Source organism: Phyllopteryx taeniolatus, chromosome 15 (genome assembly GCF_024500385.1).
Source record: "Phyllopteryx taeniolatus isolate TA_2022b chromosome 15, UOR_Ptae_1.2, whole genome shotgun sequence".
NCBI lineage: Eukaryota > Metazoa > Chordata > Actinopteri > Syngnathiformes > Syngnathidae > Phyllopteryx > Phyllopteryx taeniolatus.
In genome coordinates, this window is record NC_084516.1 from 22,271,916 (window position 1) to 22,294,279 (window position 22,364).

The window sequence follows — 22,364 nt, forward strand, 5'->3', positions numbered from 1 at the left end:
CTATCCAATCAGAAGAGCCCAAATTCTTTCTTTGAATATTATTGGTTTATTGGGATGGCCGTCAAGAACACTACAACGTCATGTGTCAAGTTTGTAAGACGTGTATGTTGTTCTTCGACTGCCATTCTGTAAAGATTCAACCCAAATTTTTTTTAATTTAAATAACAATTATAATTTCATTGAAATGTACATACTTAGCGATTTTATCGATATATGGGTATATTTGTTTCAGACCATACACTTTATAACACCGAAGTCTGGGATACTGTTTAGTGATGGGGACGGCAGTTCTTTTGAGTGTACTGAATCATGGGAATCAATTCATTAAAAAGATTCGTTCACCGAATCGATCAGTTCTTTTTCACAAAATCATTCAAGTGCTTCCTCGTTCACTTAATGATCCATCCCTGAGGTTCACGTTCACCGAAAGACTATGCGTTGTTGTTGTCATGTATCGTAAACTAGGAAAGGCTAAATTATTACCTACCTAGCTCTCGAACAGCCGGCTTCGGTTGTGAGTCGTGAACATGCGTGCAGCGACCTCAGCTACCGAACATTCTTCCGCGTCCCCTGACGTCCAGCTCGGCTCTCGCCAGCCGGCGTGACTTTTCTGCATTCCACGGCGGCGGACAGCGTCGCTGACACCAGCACCCGCCACCCGGGCTTCCTGCTCACTCACCTTACACTTATTTTTATCTGATTCGTGGAAACCATCTTTTGAGTGTCTTGAGAAGCGCTATATCCATTTAATGTTTTCTTATGAAATCAAAAAGCTTTAATAATCACAGAGGGAGTATATGTATGTGTACGTATATACATTTCATTATTAATTTACATTCATTTTAAACGTGTGCTTGACTGACTCGAAAAGTAGCCGCTAGCTTGAAGCTGCTAGTGAAAGCTATCCCCGCGACTACGTCAAGGCTTGCGGTTAAAATCACTCATGAGTACGTTCACTTAGTAGTACGTCGTTCCTTGCGCAAAATGAGTACGTTCGCTTAGTAGTACGTCGTTCCTTGCGCAAAATGAGTACGTTCGCTTAGTGGTACGTCGTTCCTTGCGCAAAATGAGTAAGTCTGCTTAGTAGTACGTCGTTCCTTGCGCAAACGACTCACTCATCGTACTAGTTAATCGCTCCTTAGGGAATCACAAACGAAGAAGTTAGACGAACGAATCACTCTTCAGTTCCTCAGTCCACCAGTTCACTGAACGAATCACTCAGTTCACTTAAGTCCCTCCCCCGCCCGAACGGCGCTGCTTGAGACTGGCTGCTCATTGGTCATTCGCCGAAGTGAGTGACAACGCTGGTGAATTGGAAATCCAATGGCAGTACGTTTAATGAGTCCCGCCCCCGACTGCACGCTGGCTGCTCACTGGTCATTCGTCGAAGATTCAGAAGTGAGTGACGGAACGCTTCGACGGTTGCGTTTCCGCTCCCAGCCGACTCGCTCGCCTCACGGCGGCCAAGCTCAAAGAACGAATCATTTCATAAACTGATTCGGTTCAGTTCGTTCACTAAAAAGATTCGTTCTTCTGAACGAAACGTCCGCGAACGTAACAACACTGTTTTTAATATAGAGAGTCATATACACGTCACCTCAACTAAGAATGGCGCGTGTGTCTCCAATGGATGCTCAGTCAACTTTTTGGTTTGTTTTACAACCAGAGAGAATGGCCAGGATACCAGTTGTAAATGTATACCAACGTTCCTTACCTGAAATAGCTTAACACGTATCATCTTCTGGCTGTCCGTACTGTATTTAATGAGCGACATCACGATCGCAGGGCGTGGCTGCACAAAGCCATGTGAAAAAATAAATAAATAAATAATACAATAATGCCCCGAACGTAGACTCGCAGGAACAATTCGTTAACGAAACGGTCGTTTTTTATACCTTGAAAGTGCACCTGTGAAGCTCTAGGTCTAATATCAAACCGCTATTTTCTTTATTCCACTGATATGATGTCTGGGGGTACCTGCAGCATATAACCAAGCACATCGGTGCAATACAAGGTCGAGAATTGTTCCGGATCAGTTCCATCAAGTTAGCCGGTTTGTGAGAATGAAATATGATTGTGTCCGTCAACCGTAAACTAGAAGATGGCACATGACTAATACATTGCTTATATTGTTATATTTACTCGGCCACAATTTGATACGCGGTCGCATTCAATTCGAACGTTTCAAAGAACAGCACCATTGACTTATGGTCAGTATGAAGTCACAAAAGAAATACTGTCCACTGAACAAATGTCAATTTTTATTTTGAAGAAACTTACCGGAAGTGCTCGTTAACGTCCTCCCTACCTTGATGCTTTGAAACTAACGGGAGTGTCCAGTTTCAGGAGTGTCGCAGTTTGCCATCGAGCAACTTCCGAATTCGTCCTCGTTCGGCAAGGCGAGAGCAACCATGGCGCAGGCACTCAAAGGAAGATTTGACAAGTTCCTCCACGAGAAGAACCTCGCGACTGACGTCCTCGCTAAAGTCGAAGCAAAGACCGGGGTGAGCAGGACGTATATCGCTCTCGGTGAGTGTCGACGGAGGGATGAAAAAAACCAAAAAAAAAAAAAAAAAAAAGCGAAGAGGAATACTGGCATATGTTGAAGGCATATTCCTAAATAAAGATATTGAAAGTATACATTTTTACATTTAAATATTTTTTTTTAATAAAAATCCTCATGATTATATTTGTTTCGTCGCAGCTATCGTCGGCATCGTGGCTGTGTACTTGGTGATTGGCTACGGAGCCTCCTTGCTGTGTAACCTCATCGGCTTTCTTTACCCCGCCTACATCTCGTAAGTGGACCCGCCGGGGACAATATTGACAGGAGCACAATGCAAGCAAAGAGCAATGCTGAACTTGATTTTCGACGTGGTTGAACCTTAAGACATTTGCACAATAATATATTGAATGCGGTTTGCTCTGTGTCAAATATCACTTCTCAAATTGTACAATTGCACCGAGCATTTGTTATTTTTTTTTTGTAATACTGTGGATGGGTTTTGACAAGTAATAAACTGGTAATCAAACGGACATAACAGTATTTTGGTGGCCGTTTTCTGCATGTTTAAGTGTCCGCTAATTAAGTTGAAGTTTGTATGTTGAACATAATTGTCTCATAAGAAATAATGTAAATTGGTTCAGCCTCACCTTCACGCAAACGGAAATGCGATCTCTTACTCGCTGTTTTTTTTTTTTGAATGATTATTTATCAAAATGAGCAACCGTTTTTCCACTTGGTCCAGAAGTTTCCTTTTCAAGATACTTCATTTGCTTTGGCCAAGTCTGCAGCAAAAAAACACAACCAAAAGCACCCTTGTGTGTAGGGTATATCAAATATAAATAAGGAGCGTGGTTTTCAGCGTTACAATTGTAAAGTATACACTAGTATGCAAACCCATAATTTAAAGGTCTACTCCGGCTCGTATTACTCGCACGCAAGTTGAGGACTCTCAACAGGCGCTCGTCGAAATCAGACGGAGAAAAGATGATTCTGTAGAATGCTATTGGTGTCAGGGGCTCGAGAAAGGAAAACGCGCAAAAACCGTTGTGAGAGCCCCCTTGTCTTCCTCCAGATCATCTTGTGATCATGATGTAATAAATGCTTGCGCGTCTCAAAGAGCTCGGATTTATTTGCACAGGGAAAAGAAAAGTGTTGGGCTGCCATCAGTGTAATAATGACTGAAAACAGGTTATTTTCTCTAATACACCTCATGGGATTCCTGTGTTCAATGCAGCAAGTTATACTGGAATCGTATTATTTCTATGAAGTTATAAATTAGAATTGTCCAGATCCAATCACGTCATTTCCAGCTGATCGGTATCTGGTGAAAGGGGGCCGTTTTCTTCCGAGCTCCGAGGATATTTCCAAATGGAACAGCGACAGCTTAGTCTTGCGTTACACAATGTTTTTCAAAAGGCAGCGGGAGCAAAACTGACTTTCGGTTGTATTTAACAATGTACTCACGGTATTATTTGATCAATCCTCATCCACAAATCCATCAAAGTCCTCATCTTCTGTATCCGAAGTGAACAGCCGGGCAAGTTCTCCATCAAACACGCCGGGTTCCCTCTCGTCATTGTCGGAGTCGGTCTCGTTGCCGGGCGGGTTGTTCAGCAATGTCCTCAGTCGAATGGTGACTGTAGAGACGCTTCTCCCGGCTGTTCTTTGCTCGTGAATCCATTGCCCGAGTTGGTCTTCCACCTCGGGCCACCTCGCCTTGTTCCCGCGGAAACTCAGCTTCGGCTTTGCTCGTTTCCCTGTTTTCCTGGGGTACCGAACCCCCTGTACGACCGGTGTCAGAGTTTGGTCCACATTAAGACACGCGTTGATATACACTCCATCTGACACATGACACCTCAGTTGTCAGTTTACAATCATGTCTCGGCACTCTTATTGCTATTTTTAATGGTAAACCTACACGGTCCTCATGTTCGTATGTGTTCTCTGCAGCATCAAGGCCATAGAAAGTGCGACCAAAGAAGATGATACAAAATGGCTGACTTACTGGGTGGTGTATGGACTCTTCAGTGTGGCTGAGTTCTTTGCAGACATCTTCCTCTCCTGGTTCCCATTTTACTACATTGGAAAGGTAATCTGGCTGTAGTTTGTCGGTGTTACTGGTCTTATGGGGTCCTCGGGTGTTAAAGGCCCTGAAATAAAATGTCTTCCACATTTGACATACCATAGAAAAGAATATAGTGTGGGATGAATAGAAAAAAAACAATCACCAAGTATGTAAAACGAGGCTCCAAAATCATGGAAAAAAGGGCCCATGCCGAAGACACGCCCTGCTCGACCTTAATCAATCAGAGTTAACGCCGCAGTCATGTCTCTCTCTTGATATAACCGGCATCACATGGCCGCCGCGTCAATGCGCCACATTCAACATGGCCGCCACATAGACATGGGAGGCACGTGCCGTCTTTTGGCCAGTAAACAAAATTTGACCTGCACGTTCCAGTTTGTGGCTTTATTCCACAGTCACGCCGGTTGAATTTTTGGCTAAAAAGTTAGCCAATCGAGTTGCAGCCACTGAATCGTTTTGGATGGTATCATTCTAAATGAACCGATATCGTCCTCGAATTGAATTGCCAACCACGAATCATTACGCCCCTCGTATGTGGACGTCACTTGTACTTGTTTTCTTTGCCAGTGTGCCTTCCTGGTCTGGTGCATGGCTCCAACTCCTTCCAACGGCTCGGTCCAGATTTACAATCGCATCATCCGCCCGTTTTTCCTCAAGAATGAAGCCAAGATTGATGACGCCGTCAAGAACATAAAGGATAAGGCATCAGAAGCTGCTGACAAGTTCAAAGATGAGGGTGAGTACATGAAAAACTGTTTGGAACATTCCCCAAAAGGGAAGTTCAAAAGCCAGCAAGTATGGTGGTGGTGTTAGTGCCCATGTTATGGGTAACTTGCACATCTTTGAAAACACCATTAAGTCTGATAGGTACATGCAGGTTTTGGATCAACATATGCTGCCATCCAAGCAACCTCATTTTCAGGGACATGCCCGTTTATTTCAGCAAGACAATACCCAGCCACATTCTTGCATGTGTTATAACAGTGCGGCTTCGTTGTAAAAGTGTGCGAGTACGAGACTGGCCTGCCAACAACAAGACCTGCCTTTCTTCGATAATGTGTGGCAAATAATGAAGCGCAAAATATGAAAACTGAGACCCCGGGCTGTTGAGCAACTGAAGTTGTTCATCAAACAAGAATGGGGAAAAACTTCCACCTGCAAAGCTCCAACAATTAGTGTCCTTTTGGGCTTTTTAGCAAATGTTTTGGCAGTGTAAAACTCTGGCCAGGCATCCACAGCCTGTCACGTTTGCCCATACCGCCCCCCTGGTGTTGTCTCATGACTGTCCCGTTTTGTCCATGGCTGCGGTTTCTACTGGAAAATCGTGCAAACAAAGCCTTATCTTTATTTAGCCTCTTGAAAAGATTTACATTTTTTTTTTGCCAATTGAGTTTTACAGTTTGTAGGTTATGTTAATGGTGGACAACAGTTTGAAAATGTTCATCTTGGTCTCATTGTTTTTTTTGATATCACGAAAACGTGTTTGTGTTGTGTGCGCGCTCTCCCCCGCAGCCAAAAGAGCAACAGCGAACATCATGTTTGAGGAGAAGAAGAGCACCTAATCAGGACCGCCTCTGCAGCTGTTCCGACGAAAATAATGTTGCCTTGTTGTATTTAATGGATTATCTGTCTGAAATGTAATGTCAAAGCTATTTCCCTGGTCAGTTTACTTGTTTGACAGGTGACCGTACATTGGCCCTGATCCACTGAATGAACCGAATAAACATCTAACTGGAATGCTTGAGTGTTTTCTGCCGTAAGAGGACCACTTGACCAATATGATATCCACAATCGTTATATGGGAGCCGTGGCTAATATTTTGGGTTTTGCATGAGAGACACTTTCGCTTGCTCCTCTTGATGAAAACCATATTGCACCTCTTGGATTTGAGGCTGCAATCTCCTTTGAGTATTTGGCCATTAGCATATTTATCATTGCACTTATTCAATAGGCTACTTATTAATCTTGGAAGTGGTGTGGGGAAAAAAAATGAATCTTCCGTTCAGTTTTTAAAACATTTTTATTACAATTATCAAATATGTAAAACACAATGTTCTCATTTTAGCTCAAATGAAAACGACGTTTTAATTAAGCTTCACTTGTAGACGCTTCTCGTCCAGAACAAAAATCTTTTGTTACTTTGTTTTTAAAAGTCCTTTTCTGCTTCGACCTTCAAGAGTCCCTGTCTCAATAGATTGCCATTGAAGACAGTCTTCCTTGACTAGTCCTATTCCGAATAAATGGTTTTAAGGCCAAGAATGACCTTTCCACAGACAAGGGCCACGCCGCAGTTACCTTCGGTGGATACAGGCCGAGGAGATCGGCGTTTGGTCTCACAAAGTCAAATCATTGGATTTGGAGCTGAATTTGATAAAGAACAAAACTTGCAGCAAGGGAGCGATTGGCAACTGGAGGGGGGGGAAGAAAAAAAAAAAAAAATTACACAATCAACTGTTGTGCCATATTTTTCTATTGTTGCTAAGTCACGAGCCACTTTCACAGAAATTAGTAACTATAAAGAACATGTATATTCAAATATAATATTTTTGAACAGAACTAACTGCATGTGCAAAAATGATCAAATCTCGCCACTGATGATTTCTTTTTGGGGAAATGCAACATCACGAGTTTTTCTTTTTAGGAAATGCCACGAAGCAAGCAAAAAGCAAACTAGCTATGCGCGACGCACCTCAGAATCACTGGCAACCTGTTTTCTCTCCTTATGCCCCTTTCATTGAAGCATAATACTGTTGTAGTACTGTAGTTTTACCAATAGATGGTGGTGTTTCCACGTTCTATCTGCTTGTAGTGAGTGACTTGCGCAATTTGAGCTGGAGGACAAAAACAGTGCGAAGCGATGAGAGCAGACTGTTGGCATTAAATTGATATCCAATTCCACAGCATTGTATGGTTTGAGATTGACAAACATTAAGCACTGGTCAAGAGAGTACAGTGATTGATTTTAATGGCTTCATAAACAACTATATAAAAACAGTTCATAAAAATCCATGCACTCTCAGTGTAACTTGATTCTTGAAATATAGAGGGAAGTTATGTACAAGTGTGAACCATAACAGTGACTTCATTCAGTTGGGTGGCTCACCACAAATATACTTGGCTGCATAGAACATTGACATTATTATTGCCTACATAAAAAATAAAAGAATTAACAGTTGTGGGAGAGTATCGAAGCAGGTCTTTTTCGACTGATTTCAACAAGAGACGCACGAGAACCAAACTCAGCCAGAACTTTCCCTTTACCAAAAGTTACATTCTGAAAGCATTTTCATGAAAGAACTATAATACAGAAACTCACTTGCAGAACAAAAAAGCCTGAGTTTAGAAGAAAAAGTAAAATTTTAATCAATCCAAAAAGCCTGAGGAAAGAGACCACCGATTTACTATATTTTACACAAATTTACAACAACATTACGGAAGGGGAGAAATTGCTCAAAATGTAGAAAGCAAATGCAGTTGGTTTTTTTTTTTTGTTGTTTTTTTTTTTTTTTACAGCTAAAATCTGTTCTTAAATAATTCTCACACAAACAAATGAGAAATTATGTAAATGAGGTACACATCAGGCGGTGAGTCTGAACCCAGACTGGACTTTAACATCAGCTAGTAACATGACAGCTGACTGTTCAACTGACTTAATTAAATAAGGTAGATAATCACATGGAACATGATCAAGACAGACAGACAGACAGACAGACATGAACAACAGTCAAAACACAGGATCCAGTGTCACGGGTTGGTGGGAGTACGAGGCAGCACTCAGGGTCTATTCTGTCCAGAGGTTAAAAAAAGAATCTTTATAAAAATAACAAAAAGTGTGCTGCGAGCAGCATTTAACTCTTAAATACAAAAATATGCTATGATTTCTTGCTTTTTTTTTCTTTTTTCCCCCCCCCCCCTCCCCCCCTCGGTGCCTGGTTGGAGGCGCTGCTTAGCGTTCATCTCCAGTCATGGCACAGTGCTTTTTACAGCTTCCCTGTAAGGCATGGGCTGTGTTAGCGAGTTTGTGGCCGCTACTAGCAGGCCCGGGCAGCTCCTGTTATGTCTTACGGCTGGTCCAGATCTGCTCCGGTGTGCTCTTGTGGTCGGAGGAATAGTCAAAAGGAGAGCAGTGACCCAGCGGAGAGCGTGACTCGTAAGGTGAGCGCTGGTCTCGGGGGGAGCGGGGCCCGCTGGCTGAGGCCCTCTGCTCCGCCTGCCAGTCCGAGTGGTACCGGTAAGACGAACGCTGGTCTGAGTGAGAGAGATCCTTCAGGTCCAGCCGGTGGTCTCTACTGGAGCGCAAATCCTCCAGCTTCCTTTGCTTCGCATCGCTGTAATGTCTGCAACACAAAGAGAAATTTGTCTTAGTGGGAAGCAAGTGAGATTGTTGCTACAGTGCAGAAAAACTCACAAATGTTTTGGACCAAGTTTTATGGACTGCTGAGACCAAGATTAACCTCTACACCAAAGTGATGGAAAGGCCAAAGTATGGAGAAAGAAAGTATCTGTTTATGATCCAAAACACACCAGCTCATCTGTGAAGCATGGTGGAGGTAATGTCATGGCTGCTTCTGGAACGGGGTCACGAGTCTTTATTGAGCATGTAACCCGTGATGGTAGGAGCAGTATGAATTCTGAAGTCGACAAAACCATTTTGTCTGGCAATTTACAGAAAAATGCATCCGAACTAACCGGGAGAAGCTTCACACTGCCAACACAACAAAGGACTTCATCAGGGAGAAAAAGTGGAAGGTTTTCGAGACTGGCCAAGTCGATCAACCCAATAGAGCATGCATTTTACCTCCTGAAGAGGAGGCTGAAGGGAGAACTGGAAGAGCCTGCACTAAAGGCCTGGAAAAGCATTTCAAATGAAGACTGCAACAGTCTGGTCAAGTCAATGGGTCGCTGGCTTGATGCGGTTATTGCAAGTAAGGGTTATGCCAACAAATATTAAATGTGATTCACTTTAAGTTCCTTTCATGTCGGTTCCACTAATTTTGCTCATTTGAAATGTGGGTGGCTTCAAACAAAAAGGTGCTCTGTCCTCAGTTGTTGAACACATCTCGATGTAAATACCGTGAAATAAAAGCTGGAATTCTCAACTTTTGTCTCATATTCATATCTTCATCTGAAACACAAATGTCTTCAGTATACAACAAAACCAAAGGAATTGACCTTTTTTGTATACATTCCAATATTTTGACTGTCACCCCCCGCCTCCCATGTGCAATGTGTCCCTTAAAAAACAAACAAACCTCTCTCAGAACTGTTCCTCATTGTCCGCTCTCTTGGCCTCCCCTTGCAACAGTTCGGCACCGTGAGAGGTTCAGGCCAGTGTTTAGCCGCTAGCTATCTAGCCACAGCTTGTCCTGTAGCTGGCTAGGCTAATGCAGCACAAGCGAGCATTCCCGACAATCCTTTCTGAACTGGCCAAGCAGGGAGTAACGTACGTACGTTATTGCTTAACTGAGACCGATACGATGATGTCATCCAGAACAATTATCGTGATTGCTCAGTTAAGCCCAAATGTACACTGCGCACCCTTACATCGGTGTCGTCGTATCAGAATTTTCACCTCATTTGACTTGCGGGACACCCGGTGAAAAACATGGCAGCTGACAGGTTATGCAAGTCAAATTGAAGACTTTTATTTCGAGGCCGCCTCGAATCAATTTGAATTTAAGACCTGGTCTTTATCAAATTCCGACCCCATTAGGCGCACACCTGAAACTCAACCCAAATGATTGAGGCTTGCAAACATTTTCGATCTACACTATGCGAAAAGGCAAAAACAAATTGATTACAAAGAAAATGCCAGGTGCAAGGTTGCTTCTAGTGTCCAAATCATTTCCAATCAAGTAGGATGGATGACATGTGGGCCCGCTCACCTGTCCTGTCTGTCTCGATCCCTGCTGTCCGGACGGTAGTGGTCTCTGTGGTCTTTGCCGTTGCTGAATGAGGAGTAGGGCCTTTTTCGGGAATCTGCCGCCGTCTTCTTGTGGGGCTCCGAGCTGTGTCTCTCCTTGCTGCTGTCACGGTAACGAGCCGGGGCCTGATGCCTGTCTGAGCTATAACTGTCCCTGCTGCTGTCGTCCTGGTGAGAGTTGTCCCTCAACCGTTCAATATCTGCCACAAAAAGCAAAGCGTTATCAGTCTGGAGTAGAGCAGTGACTCGCTAATCTCACGCCGGATGCACAGCAAAATTCTTTTTCAGAGTGTACCTGCATGTTTAAAACCCGTCGTGTTTGTACTCCTAGTGTTCTGCTCCATTGCCTGTTCATAAACAAATACACCATCATTGGATTGATAGAAAAGGTTTGCTTTTCCAACAATGCAGGAATACTGGCAGGGCACGTACCTGAGCGTTCTCTTGTCTTTTCTTGATGGCGTGCTTATATAATTTGTGCAATTTCCTGGCATCAAATTCAGTGAATTTAGAGACAAATATCCACAGGTTTCTGTCAAAGACAAACATGATCAACTGCAAAATACGAGGGGGGTGTCGAGGGCCCAGATTATACTGGAGTCACATTCGCAATGGATAACAGTGGTAACGCATTTCAAGTGACCCTCATTCGTCATTTTTATGCGGTAGACGTCTTTTCCTGATGTACAGTACGGTAGTCAATGTGGTCAACAAAAGCTTTTTTTTTTTAAGGGTTATATAACATCTTTTCCATTCGAGAACAATAGCAGCAAATTGTATTCTGATTGGCCTTCAAAATAGAAGGCCGAACATACTCTTTGTTAAGAGGCAGCTTGTCAAAACGCAGAATTGTGATCAGAATCGATCCTAACCTGGTGTTGAGATGCTAAAATAGCTCCACAAAAAGTATAACATTAAAACAAGCTGCATCCGCCATTATGGCGTGAATGAATCTGCAGTGCGGTACATCAAGAAAGAGGAAGCAAACGTCCGCAAAACCGCTTCAATACAGAAGCCAAACGTGTGCTAACTGCGAACAACAAGGGATCACCGTATACATACACATACATACATACACATACATACATATAGCAAATAATCATTAACTTAGAATTTGATGGCTGCAACACGTCAAATGCTGGGACAGGTTGCAAAAAGAGTGAGAAAGTTGAGGGATGCTCATCAAACGCGTGTTTGGAACATCCCACAGGTGAACAGGCTCATCGGGAACAGGTGGGCGCCGTGATTGGCCTCAAGCAAAGATGGAGCGAGGTTCACCACTTTGTGAACAAGTGCGGGAGAAAATAGGCAAAACAGTTTAAGGACAATGTTGCTCAATGTACAATTGCAAGGAATTGAGGGATTTCATCATCTGCGATCCTTAATATCAACAAAAGGTTCAGAAAATCTGGAGAAGTCACTGCATGTAAGTGGCAAGGCCGAAAACCAACATTGAACGCCCGTGACCTTCGACCCCTCAGACAGCACTGCATCAAAAACCGACATCAATGTGGAAAGGATATCACCACATGGGCTCTGGAACACTTCAGAAAACCAATGTCAGTAAATACAGCTCGGCGCTACATCCGTAAGTGCAACTTGAAACTCTACTATGCAAAGCAAAAGCCATTTATCAACAACACCCAGAAACGGAGCCGGCTTCTCTGGGCCCGAGCTCATCTGAGATGGACTGATGCAAAGTGAAAAAGTGTTCTGTGGTCCGACGAGTCCACATTTCAAATTGTTTTGGGAAATTGTGGACGTCGTGTCCTCCGGGCCAAAGAGGAAAAGAACCATCCGGACTGTTAGGGATGCAAAGTTCAAAAGCCAGCATCTGCGATGGTATGGGGCTGTGTTAGTGCCAATGGCATGGGTAACTTACACATCTGTCAAGGCACCATTAATGCTGACAGGTACATACAGGTTTTGGAGAAACATATGCTGCCATCCAAGCAACGTCTTTTTCATGGACGCCCCTGCTTATTTCACCAAGACAATGCCAAACCACATTCTGCATGTGTTACAACAGCGTGGCTTCGTAGTAAAAGAGTGCGTGTACTAGACTGGCCTGCCTGCAGTCCAGACCTGTCTCCCCTTGAAAATGTGTGGCGCATTATGAATCGTAAAATACGACAACGGAGACCCCGGACTGTTGAACGGCTGAAGCTGTACATCAAGCAAGAATGGGAAAGAATTCTACCTACAAAGCTTTAACAATTAGTGTCCTCAGTTCCCAAACGTTTATTGAATGTTAAAAGAAAAGGTGATGTAACACAGTGGTCAACATGACCCTTTTTTGGAAGGTGTTGCAGTCAGTTAAAATTCATATTTGCATTGTTTATATGATATGTAATACATGCACGTAACTTCCAGCAAGTTTTCAACTATAGTTTAGCTAAAAATGTGATTTTTATGACGCATACTGAGCCCTCCCCAAACATAGCCGAAGCTCAAGACACCGGGGGTGTGGTTACTCTATCCACCACAAGGACTAGCAGAAGTGACGTTGCAATTGAGAAACACAACGCGCTACACACTACACACTCTTGCCACTGCCTGAACCATTTGTACCACCAAATGCCACACAATCAACCAGCGTGACATCGCTAAGTCATGCGACAACAAATATACAAGGACGGGAACAACAAGCAAGGAACAATAGCACACGACGTCAAATGAACAGGCTGCTTGGCTCGTGTGACGTCATAGAGCCGAAGACCGGAAGGCGCTGGATGCAAAAAGCAGAAGGTGCATTCTGCATCATATTTATGGATTTAAAGGCTGTATATCTGCTATATAATCACTCCGAAATGGCTGATGTGGTTTGCAAAGGGGTTCCAGAGTTAAAAGAAAAACTTTAACATCTTTGCCCTCTGACCTTTAACACATCTAAATGTAAATACCATGAAAAAAAAGCTGGAATTGTGAACTTTTGTCTCATGTTAATCATTTGATCAGAAAAACCCAAATGTCTTCAGTATACAACAAAAACAAAGGAATTGACCATGCCGTTCCAATACTTTTGGAGGGGATTGTGTATAGGTTTCCCTTTATGTTTTAGCATTAGCATAGTGGACAAAAGGCTAAGCTATGTGTGTTTTTTTTTTTTTTTTAATGTATACGTTTTTGACACACACCTAGTTTGTTGCATTTGACAGTGAACTTCAACTGGGAGTGGCATTAAACAGCTTCATGCCTCTTGGTCACGGTTTGCTTTTGTGAAGTGAGACGAGTACAACGCCACCATACAGCGCTCGTATCTCAAGTTAACAAGTTTGCAAGTCAAAGCAAAAAAAAAAAACAAATAAAAAAATAAAAAAATCGTCCGAATGGCGACTCTCAAGATACCACTGTATAGAATAAACTTATTGAACTAATAATGATAATGATGATTTTGATTCAGTCTCTGGCAGGACTGCTTCCCAAACTTCCTGAGGACTTTGTTACAAAGAAGAGCCAAAAAAAGCATGCTTACTTTCTCCACTGCTTGATGAGGTCAGGATTGGAATATTCCTTCAGACACTCAGTGATGTGGTCTCCAATCTTGATGAGACATTGCCTGGTATGCTCGAGCTGCTCCCGCTCAGAAAGTCCCTTCTCCGGCCGGTCCAGCTGCTTCAGGGCTGCTTTCACGGGCCGCATTCTTTCTTTACACTGCAAAATTCAAAACTATTGATTCGGTTTCAAACATGAGTTGATTGGATCACATTGTCATTTTCATATCATTTTATCAATAATGCTAACGATATGGCTCACTGAATTTCCTTTAGAAAATCAATACATTTTACTGATAAGGATTTGAATTACTAATTGTTATCCATCATAATTCCCAGAAAAAATCTCTATTCTTAATATTTTTCAATCTTTTAATGCCAAAAAGTATTTCCCGTACGGTCTCTGAAATGAAGAAAAAAATACTTCCACACAGTCTTCTCCACTAGAGGCAACCATTTGATTTTAAATGATGTCTTGCTAGCGAATAATGAAGCCGGGTCCGACATGAACACGTTTTGAGTGGTGGCCCGAAAGATTAACCAAGTTGCGGTGGCCCTGTCAAAAGCCGTACTGGCCCCGTATATTCACGATTTGTTAACTTTTAGTGATTATTCCCTATTTAGCGTCTTGATACTGTATTATTTGCGACCCTTGAAGAAATTAGTACAATTGCATTCATGGCTATGACTCTGTTGACCTCACTAAAATCAAGGCAATGCAATTCAAAATATTTCCTTGGCACTGACATTCCAACAGTGCTTTATCTTGTGCCTTATTTTGTGCACACCGTACACTATGTCCAGTGGGTACGGAAAGTATTCAGAGCTCCTTCGATTGCAACCAGCAACCAGGTGAGGAGCGGTGCCTGGTTTCCTCCAAACATGACGCCTGGCATTCACGCCAAAGAGTTCAGACTTTGTCTCATCAGACCAGAGAAGTTTCTCTCTCATGGTCTGAGAGTCGTTCAGGTGCCTTTTGGCAAACTCCAGGTAGGATGGCATGTGCCTTTTACTAAGGAGTGGCTTCCGTCTGGTCACTCTACCATACAGGCCTGATTGGCGGAGTACTGCAGAGATGGTTGTCCTTCTGGAAGGCTCCCCGCTGGAAATCTGACAAGAGTGACCATCGGGTTCTTGGTCTCCTCCCTGAATAAGGCCCTTCTCCCCCGATTGCTGAGTTCAGACAGGTGGCCAGCTCTAGGAAGAACTTCTTCCATTTACGGACGATTGAGGCCACTGTGCTAATTGGAACCTTCAAAGCGGCAGAAATTCTTCTCTACCCTTCCCCAGATTTGTGCCTCGAGACAATCCTGTCTCAGAGGTCTACAGACAATTCCTTTGACCACATGCTTGGTTTGTGCTCTGACATGCACTGTCACCTGTGGCACCTTATGTAGAAAGGTGTTTGCCTTTCCAAATCATGTCCAATCAACTGAATTTACCACAGGTGGACTCCAATTAAGCTGTCGGAATCTCTCAAGGATGATCAGTGGAAACATGATGCACCTGAGCTCAATTTTGAGCTTCGTGCTAAAGGCTGCGAATACTTTGCTCCACGATTCATTGGGTTTATTTTTAATACATTTGCAAAAATGTCAAAGATTTTCGTCATTATGGGGTGTTGTGTGTAGAATCTGGAAGAAAAAGAATGAACTGTCCCAAAATGTGAAAAAAGTGAAGCGCTGTGAAAACTTTCCAGACGCGCTGCATTTCAACGGCCCACCGCCATTTGCTCCGTGAATAACGTCGCCTTGAGTACGATTGCCTAAAATGTTAAATCTTGAATAATTTTGTTCAAATATGACTGCAAGCGCGGCTGTTACAACACGGGAGACATTTACCCATATAAAATCAAGGCGACATAAAATGAGTTACCGAATCAAAATAAAACCGCATTTGCCGTTTATTGATGATATTATATGAAAAGGACCTATCCATCCCATCACGTTGAAACAAACAACACTTTAAAACCATCATGTCCAGCTTTCTGAACGTTTGAACATACCACACTAAAGGTTTTCTGGTCTAATTCTTCAGACTCCTCAGACACTGGAATATTCTCTCCACTTGCTGTTATATGGACTGGCACATCAGATGCTTTCTTTGTCCGTTCTCTGAGCTCGGTTTTGCTTTCAGTCTGTTGGAAAGAAGACTAACAACTTTTACCTTCACACCTGCAAGGTCCATTCATCGTAAAAACATTTTTAAAGTGGGCTCACCTTGTCCACGTTGTCCTCTTGTTTCTGGATTGCTTCCAAAGGCTTTACTTCTTTTTTCTCTTTTGGCTCCTTTGTTTCTTTACTGTCCCAACTGTCTTCCTTCTTCTCCTTTTTGCATTCTTTCTTCATCTCCTCTTTATACTCCCTCTCACCAGATGAAGAGCCATCGTCCTGTTGAGCCTCCTCCTCCTCTTCCTCGTCGTCCTCCTCCTCCTCCTGATTCTCTTCCTTCGCTGTCTCTCTGTCTGTTCTGCTTCGTCTGCTCGTAGCCTTCACTGGCACCTCCTCCTGAAACGGTTCACGGCCCCACATTAACTCAAACACTTCCTTTTTGGCGACAAGCAGTCAAACATAAACAGGAATATTCAATGTACCTTTTCTTCCTCTATTTCATCCTCATCATCAGTTCTTTTGTCCGATGGAGGATCTGACGATGCGCTCTTAATCGTCTCGTCTATCGGAGTTGGCTTCAGAGTTTCTCTCTTTTTGCTTCTTGGCTTCCTCTTTCGAGAACTGGCCTGCAAATGCAAAAGCGCGTTTCATCCAATGAATGAACCAATGAATGAATGACGACAAAGCTTCAAGGTCAGACGTACTGTCCCTGCTTGTTTCTGAGCTTCTCTTTTGGCAAGGTCCTTGCTCAGTAGCTTGATGAGGTAGTCTGCTCTGGTCTGTAGCTGTTTGGCCTGGGGTTTCTTATCAGGGTCATCTGGTAGGAGCTGGAACAGACAATTTTGACATTTGAAAAGAAAGAATATGACATTTTAGCGAGAGAGAAAAGGGTCCAAATATGTATTGGTGAACACGAGCCATTCTGCCATGCTGATCGACCTTCAATTTGTTTAGAATTTTCAAAAACGTTTTTGAAACGGATTGATTCTGAACCCTTCAATCTTCAAGCTCCTTAATTATGTTAAGCCATCGCCATTGCTCCCAAAGGTCACGTTACTGCCTTGACTTGCGTTGATGACGGCTGAAATGAGCGTTAGTGAGGTAAGATGAACCTCAAGCATAATAATGGTTTAACCTCCATTTTTTGGGTGAAACTAATGAGGTACGTCGAGAATGTTAATTATGACTGGAGCTCTCCTAATATATGTGCTTAGGTCTGTCACAAATAGTTCCCCAAAAACTATCACGACAAATGACAGTATCGCTGATGTTTTTTATGCCACTGACATAAGGATAGAGAATAATAATCCAAGTACATCCTTTTTAAGAACAATGAATTCTAATTCTAAGAATAACTCTTGAAGACTTGATAAGATTTGATTCCCTCAGGTATCGATGTGTGCTATTGGCAGTCTTCACGAGTACCCGAAACCTTGAAATATTGGCCCAATACCGACACCCGGTATCAGTACTTGCCCATCCCTAGTATTAACAGAGCGCTGCATTGATTGAACTATTAAACAGAAAAAGGAAAGAAAAAAGTGGTTTAATCCACATCCTTTACATTGATATATACGTCGTTGTGCTCGTATATTGTGCAATATCACAAAATTAAGGATGACATGTTGTGTGATCTCTGAAGATCACTAAAGTTCAAAATGCTTGCTTGAACTCACCTTGTGTGTGAGATTGAGGTCTGGGTCCATTTTGATCATCTCCCAGCTGCCGTAACCGTACTCGTAGATTCCTATTAGCAGGCTGGAGTCATCCTCTTTCCCCCACTCAAGGTCAAAGTGCGCTGCCTTCGAGTGGCATGGAATCATATACCTATGAACAACAAACACGCATGCGGAAACAGTCAAATTGGGCAACTCGAACAGTGCAAAACCAAATGGATCATTCTCCTTTTAGATGGTACACCAACTGGGCATTATTATAATTGACACTTTTTATTGAAGTGTACGCAATGACTTGGTTCATGTGTACAACCTGAACATTTTACGTTCATTTAAAATCCCACTATTCGAGTGTTTTCACCAACCTTTTTCTCTCCTCGGGATCTGCAGGGATTGCCTTGTGAAGCGGAGCTAGCTCTTCCTCATGCGAAATAACGAGCTTAGCGTTGACTTGAACACCAGAGATCCTGAAGGTGGGCCCTTTTACCTTCCCTCTTCTGCCTCCTAGTTCAAATAAAAGCGCCGACAAATTAGCGGCAATTCTCAATGTCAATGTTTCCTTCATCACAAAGATTTCTTTAGTTACCAGAACTTTTTTCTGGTCCACAGGGGTTCTCTCGTAACGTTCTCACACAACCGTTGTGAACCGTTTCAGCCAAGCGTTTCAGGTCGTGTTCAGACTTATCCACAAGTTCGGCATCACGAGCAATAGCATCCAACCTGAGTCAAGATAGTGGCAAGGAAATGCTCAGAAGTCTGATCTGCATTTTGTGGCAAAAAAAAAACAACAATATATTTCACTTACCGTTCCAATGGTCCCCCAAATTTCTTGTAACTTTTGACAAACCTGATAAGTAGTTAAATAACTGTAAACAGGCATGTGTAAATAGGCTATAAAATTAAAATGGAAAAAGATCTCGTCAGTCACCTCCGGATCTCGGCGTCACTGAAACCCTTGATATTTTCCCGTGGAATGGTCCGAGGCCGACCTCGTTTCTTGGGCCTCTTTCGATCTGAGTGGGAGTCACTGTCGGACCCTGAGTATCTCCTGCTCCTGCTCTGTCTTCTCCCCTCATTAACATTAAAGCTCATCTGTTAAATAAACAAAGAGAAGTGTAGTATACTCAAAACAAGAAGTCTCTCGTAGTGAGGTTTTACTGTCTGATTACCTGTTTGGCACAATTCCTCATGCGCGGCAGCATGTAGATTTCCTCGAGCTCCTTCTGTCTCTCTTCCTCCTCCATCCTCCGCCTCTGCTCCTGAGGAATGATGTCATCCCAACTCCGCTGGCTACGCTCGGAGTCCATTTCCTCTTCCTCCATCATGGTGAAGTTTGCAACCTGCACAGGCCACAGAACCGCGTCAACTTAGCAGATGCCGTCTTGAAGCAAATCAATTTGTAGTGTTTCACCTTGAATTGAGACAGAAGTTCTTCTCCCACCGTGGAAGGTCCAGGATCATTCTCTCTGGTCTCAGCTCTTTTGAGAATCTCATCAATATCCATTTCCTACACAACAGGATAAATCATGACATATGACAATACCTTGACGAAAAAGTGTAAATCAACAGACCCTTTCCAAAAAATTTTCATATCATGGAAAAGTTGATTTATTTCCATAATTCCATTCAAAAAGGTAAACATATAGATTATAGAAAGTTAAAGATTAACATATCGTTTTGAAAGTACCATATCTTGATTGATTTATCCATCCATTTTCTGAGCCACTTCTCCCCACTAGGGTCGCGGGCGTGCTGGAGCCTATCCCAGCTATCATTGGGCGGGGTACACCCTGAACTGGTTGCCAGCCAATCGCAGGGCACATATAAACAAACAACCATTCGCACTCATATTCACACCTACGGGCAATTTAGAGTTGTCAATTAACCGAGCACGCATGTTTTTGGGACGTGGGAGGAAACCGGAGTGGCCGGAGAAAACCCACGCAGGCACGGGGGAGAACATGCAAACTCCACACAGGCGGGGCCGGCGATTGAACCCAGGTCCTCAGAACAGTGAGGCAGACGCTCTAAACTTCACAAACAATTATTATTATTATTATTTTTTTTTTGTCAACTTGGAATTATGAATCATGTTTTATGACTGGGTTAAGTAGGTTTGGTCGTCATCAATTTCAAATTATTCTGGTTGAGATATTTTGAATGTAACCCGAATTTCTCTCTCCCTTTTTTTCCACAAAAACTGAGACTAGTGACTTCTTCACAGGAGTCAAAGTTTTTGAATTCCTGATTTCGTGGGTTTTATGCGCTGGGAGCCAAAATAATGTAAAAACAAACAAATAAATACTTGAAATTGTGGGACCTGAATCTATAATCTATGAAAGTCTAACTTTTTGAATGGAACTGTGGAAACAAATAAACTTTTCCATGATATTCAAATTTGTTGGAAAGGCTCTGTACATTGTGTATTTTATTGATTTATTTTTTACCTGGGGCTCCTGCTCTTCGCCCTCTGGCTCTTTGAAAAGCTCCTCAGCACCAAATTTCAGGATTGCGGACAACTCTTCCTTGTTGAATGGTGCTGAACTGCAAATAATAAAGTGAAATGAGAATTAAAATTGGATGTACCACGTGGCAGGGTATTCTTCGAAAGGTAAGGACAATGTGTGGCTTGCCTCGAGGGAGCTGTGCCAGTGTGGAGGACTGTTTTTCCTGTTGTGTCCATCCTTTGAATGACAAGGTGATCCAGCACCATCTTCTTCTTTGCTCTTTCTATGATTTCCTCTTCCACTGAACCTTTTGTCACCAATCGATAGATGTTTACCTTAGAGACGAACACATGATTACAAATGGTCAGTTGTAGAAAACCATAGTGAATCCTACCGGGGCAACCAAGTGTCTGATGCCACATTTACCCGAAACATTCCTGAACAAACATTGCTTTCTTCTTACACACAGACCAAGATAATAATACTCAGTTTACAAGTCGGACAGGTAATTCATTTAACAATAAGTTCACTATTCCATTTATAGTTTGCGGATATTGTGCTGATACGACATTATGTCACTGGTTATGTTATGCTTGTAATTATAGTATCTGATTAAAAGTGATTATGTGAAAAGGATAAAACTTGAGCGGCTGAGTCTAGAAATTGTGTCGGTGGAATTGAGAACGTCTTCGAAGTATTCTTCCCACTGGCTCACAACATCCCGAGTCGAGGTCAGCAGCGCCCCATCCCCTCTATACACAGTGTTGATGGTGCACTGCTTCCCTTTCCTGAGACACCGGATGGTGGACTAGAATTTCCTCGAAGCCGTCTGAAGCCTCACCGAACTCCTCCCATGCCTGAGTTTTTGCTTCAGCGGCCACCAAAGCTGCATTCCGCTTCGCCAGCCGGTACCCATAAGCTACCTAAAGTCCCACAGGCCAAAAAGGCCCGATAGGACTCCTTTAGCTTGACTGCATCCCTCACCGTTGGTGTCCACCAATGGGTTCGGGACATGAGCAGAGTTCTGTCGGAGGTGAGAGTTGAAGCTCCTTCTGACAAGGGATTCTAGCAGACGTTCCCGGCAGACCCTCAAGATACGTTCGGGCCTGCGACTCGACCATGCAGCCCATTTTTCTTCAAGTGCCTCCTTATTGTGCATCTTGAAACATCCACACCACTTTTTTCCAGAGAGTTCTATATTTCAGCTTAAGTCACCATTGGGTTTTTCTTTGCATCTCGAACAATTTTCCTGGCAGTTGTGGCAAAAAGTTTTGTTGGTCGACCTGATCATGGTTTGGTTTCAACAGAATCTCTCATTTTCCACTTCCTAATTAGAGTTTGACACTGCTGATTGGCATTCTCAGTTCCTTGGATATCTTCTTATATCCCTTTTCCTGTTTTATACAGTTCAATTACCTTTTCCCGCAGATCTTTTGACAATTCTTTTGCTTTCCCCATGACTCAGAGTCCAGACATGTCAGTGCAAGGGCTCCTGTCAGGAGCCCAGAAGCTCACTGAACCTTTATACGCACACTGATTACAAGCAGACAGATCATAGGTGTGGATGGTTACCTTTAGTAGGCATTCAAACTCATTTGTGTCAACTTGTGTGCACGTTATCAGGCCAAAATCTCAAGGGTATGTAAACTTTTGATGAGGGTCATTTGTGTAGTTGTTTGTAAACAAAGTTGTTTGATAATAAATGGCTTCACCCAAGCACTTACCATGAGTGAAAGAAACGTTTTTGTGTCATCATTCATATTCTCAGAAAAAAAGGCCTAGAAATCCAAAATTCTGCCAGGGTATGCAAACTTATGAGCACAACTGTAATTGATTTAGGGGGCGGGGGAAATGCCCTGACCCAAAAACGGATTGATCGATTAAATCTATTTGTCATCCAGCCCGAATGTATTGTTTTGCTTACTTGTCTCTTCTGTCCAATCCTGTGGGCTCTGGCCTGGGCTTGAAGATCATTTTGGGGGTTCCAGTCCGAGTCAAAGATGACGACCGTGTCCGCTGAAGCCAGATTGATACCAAGGCCACCAGCACGTGTGGACAACAGGAAACAGAAATCCTGGGGAGACATTGTGGGGGGAGGGGGGGGATATGGGTGTATGAGAG

The 22,364-nt window shown here is 43.0% G+C and overlaps 2 protein-coding genes across 5 annotated transcripts in view; one reads left to right on the top strand and one right to left on the bottom strand.

Moving 5' to 3' along the window:
- The first annotated feature begins 2,322 nt into the window (after window positions 1-2,322).
- reep5 (receptor accessory protein 5) lies at window positions 2,323-6,329 on the top strand. Its single transcript, XM_061798825.1, has 5 exons — window positions 2,323-2,529; window positions 2,705-2,798; window positions 4,457-4,595; window positions 5,160-5,328; window positions 6,105-6,329. The coding sequence occupies exons 1-5, from the start codon at window positions 2,412-2,414 to the stop codon at window positions 6,152-6,154; spliced, it is 570 nt and encodes a 189-aa protein (XP_061654809.1). The 5' UTR covers window positions 2,323-2,411; the 3' UTR covers window positions 6,155-6,329.
- A 1,211-nt stretch (window positions 6,330-7,540) lies between these two features.
- Window positions 7,541-22,364, bottom strand: part of chd1 (chromodomain helicase DNA binding protein 1) — a 48,555-nt gene continuing 33,731 nt past the window's right edge. For 3 of the 4 annotated variants that reach the window (XM_061798818.1, XM_061798819.1, XM_061798821.1), the window contains 19 exons: window positions 22,168-22,317; window positions 20,430-20,578; window positions 20,244-20,340; window positions 19,208-19,303; window positions 18,966-19,136; window positions 18,725-18,888; window positions 18,602-18,643; window positions 18,383-18,516; window positions 18,162-18,300; window positions 17,797-17,947; window positions 16,825-16,947; window positions 16,603-16,746; window positions 16,229-16,516; window positions 16,015-16,161; window positions 13,991-14,169; window positions 10,948-11,047; window positions 10,811-10,862; window positions 10,478-10,715; window positions 7,541-8,929 (listed from right to left, as the gene is read on the bottom strand). In XM_061798818.1, the coding sequence (XP_061654802.1) occupies window positions 8,647-8,929; window positions 10,478-10,715; window positions 10,811-10,862; window positions 10,948-11,047; window positions 13,991-14,169; window positions 16,015-16,161; window positions 16,229-16,516; window positions 16,603-16,746; window positions 16,825-16,947; window positions 17,797-17,947; window positions 18,162-18,300; window positions 18,383-18,516; window positions 18,602-18,643; window positions 18,725-18,888; window positions 18,966-19,136; window positions 19,208-19,303; window positions 20,244-20,340; window positions 20,430-20,578; window positions 22,168-22,317 (2,847 nt within the window). In that variant the 3' untranslated portion in view covers window positions 7,541-8,646. The remainder of the gene's footprint in view (window positions 8,930-10,477; window positions 10,716-10,810; window positions 10,863-10,947; window positions 11,048-13,990; window positions 14,170-16,014; window positions 16,162-16,228; window positions 16,517-16,602; window positions 16,747-16,824; window positions 16,948-17,796; window positions 17,948-18,161; window positions 18,301-18,382; window positions 18,517-18,601; window positions 18,644-18,724; window positions 18,889-18,965; window positions 19,137-19,207; window positions 19,304-20,243; window positions 20,341-20,429; window positions 20,579-22,167; window positions 22,318-22,364) is intronic. The other variant, XM_061798820.1, reaches the window with a different exon arrangement.

What these genes read in the sequence shown, in the direction of transcription:
- reep5 (XM_061798825.1), top strand. Translation starts at nt 2,412, where the DNA reads ATGGCGCAGGCACTCAAAGGAAGATTTGACAAGTTCCTCCACGAGAAG. An exon ending in CTTTACCCCGCCTACATCTC is followed by an intron (nt 2,799 to 4,456) that starts GTAAGTGGACCC and finishes TGTTCTCTGCAG; the next exon opens with CATCAAGGCCATAGAAAGTG. An exon ending in TGACAAGTTCAAAGATGAGG is followed by an intron (nt 5,329 to 6,104) that starts GTGAGTACATGA and finishes TCTCCCCCGCAG; the next exon opens with CCAAAAGAGCAACAGCGAAC.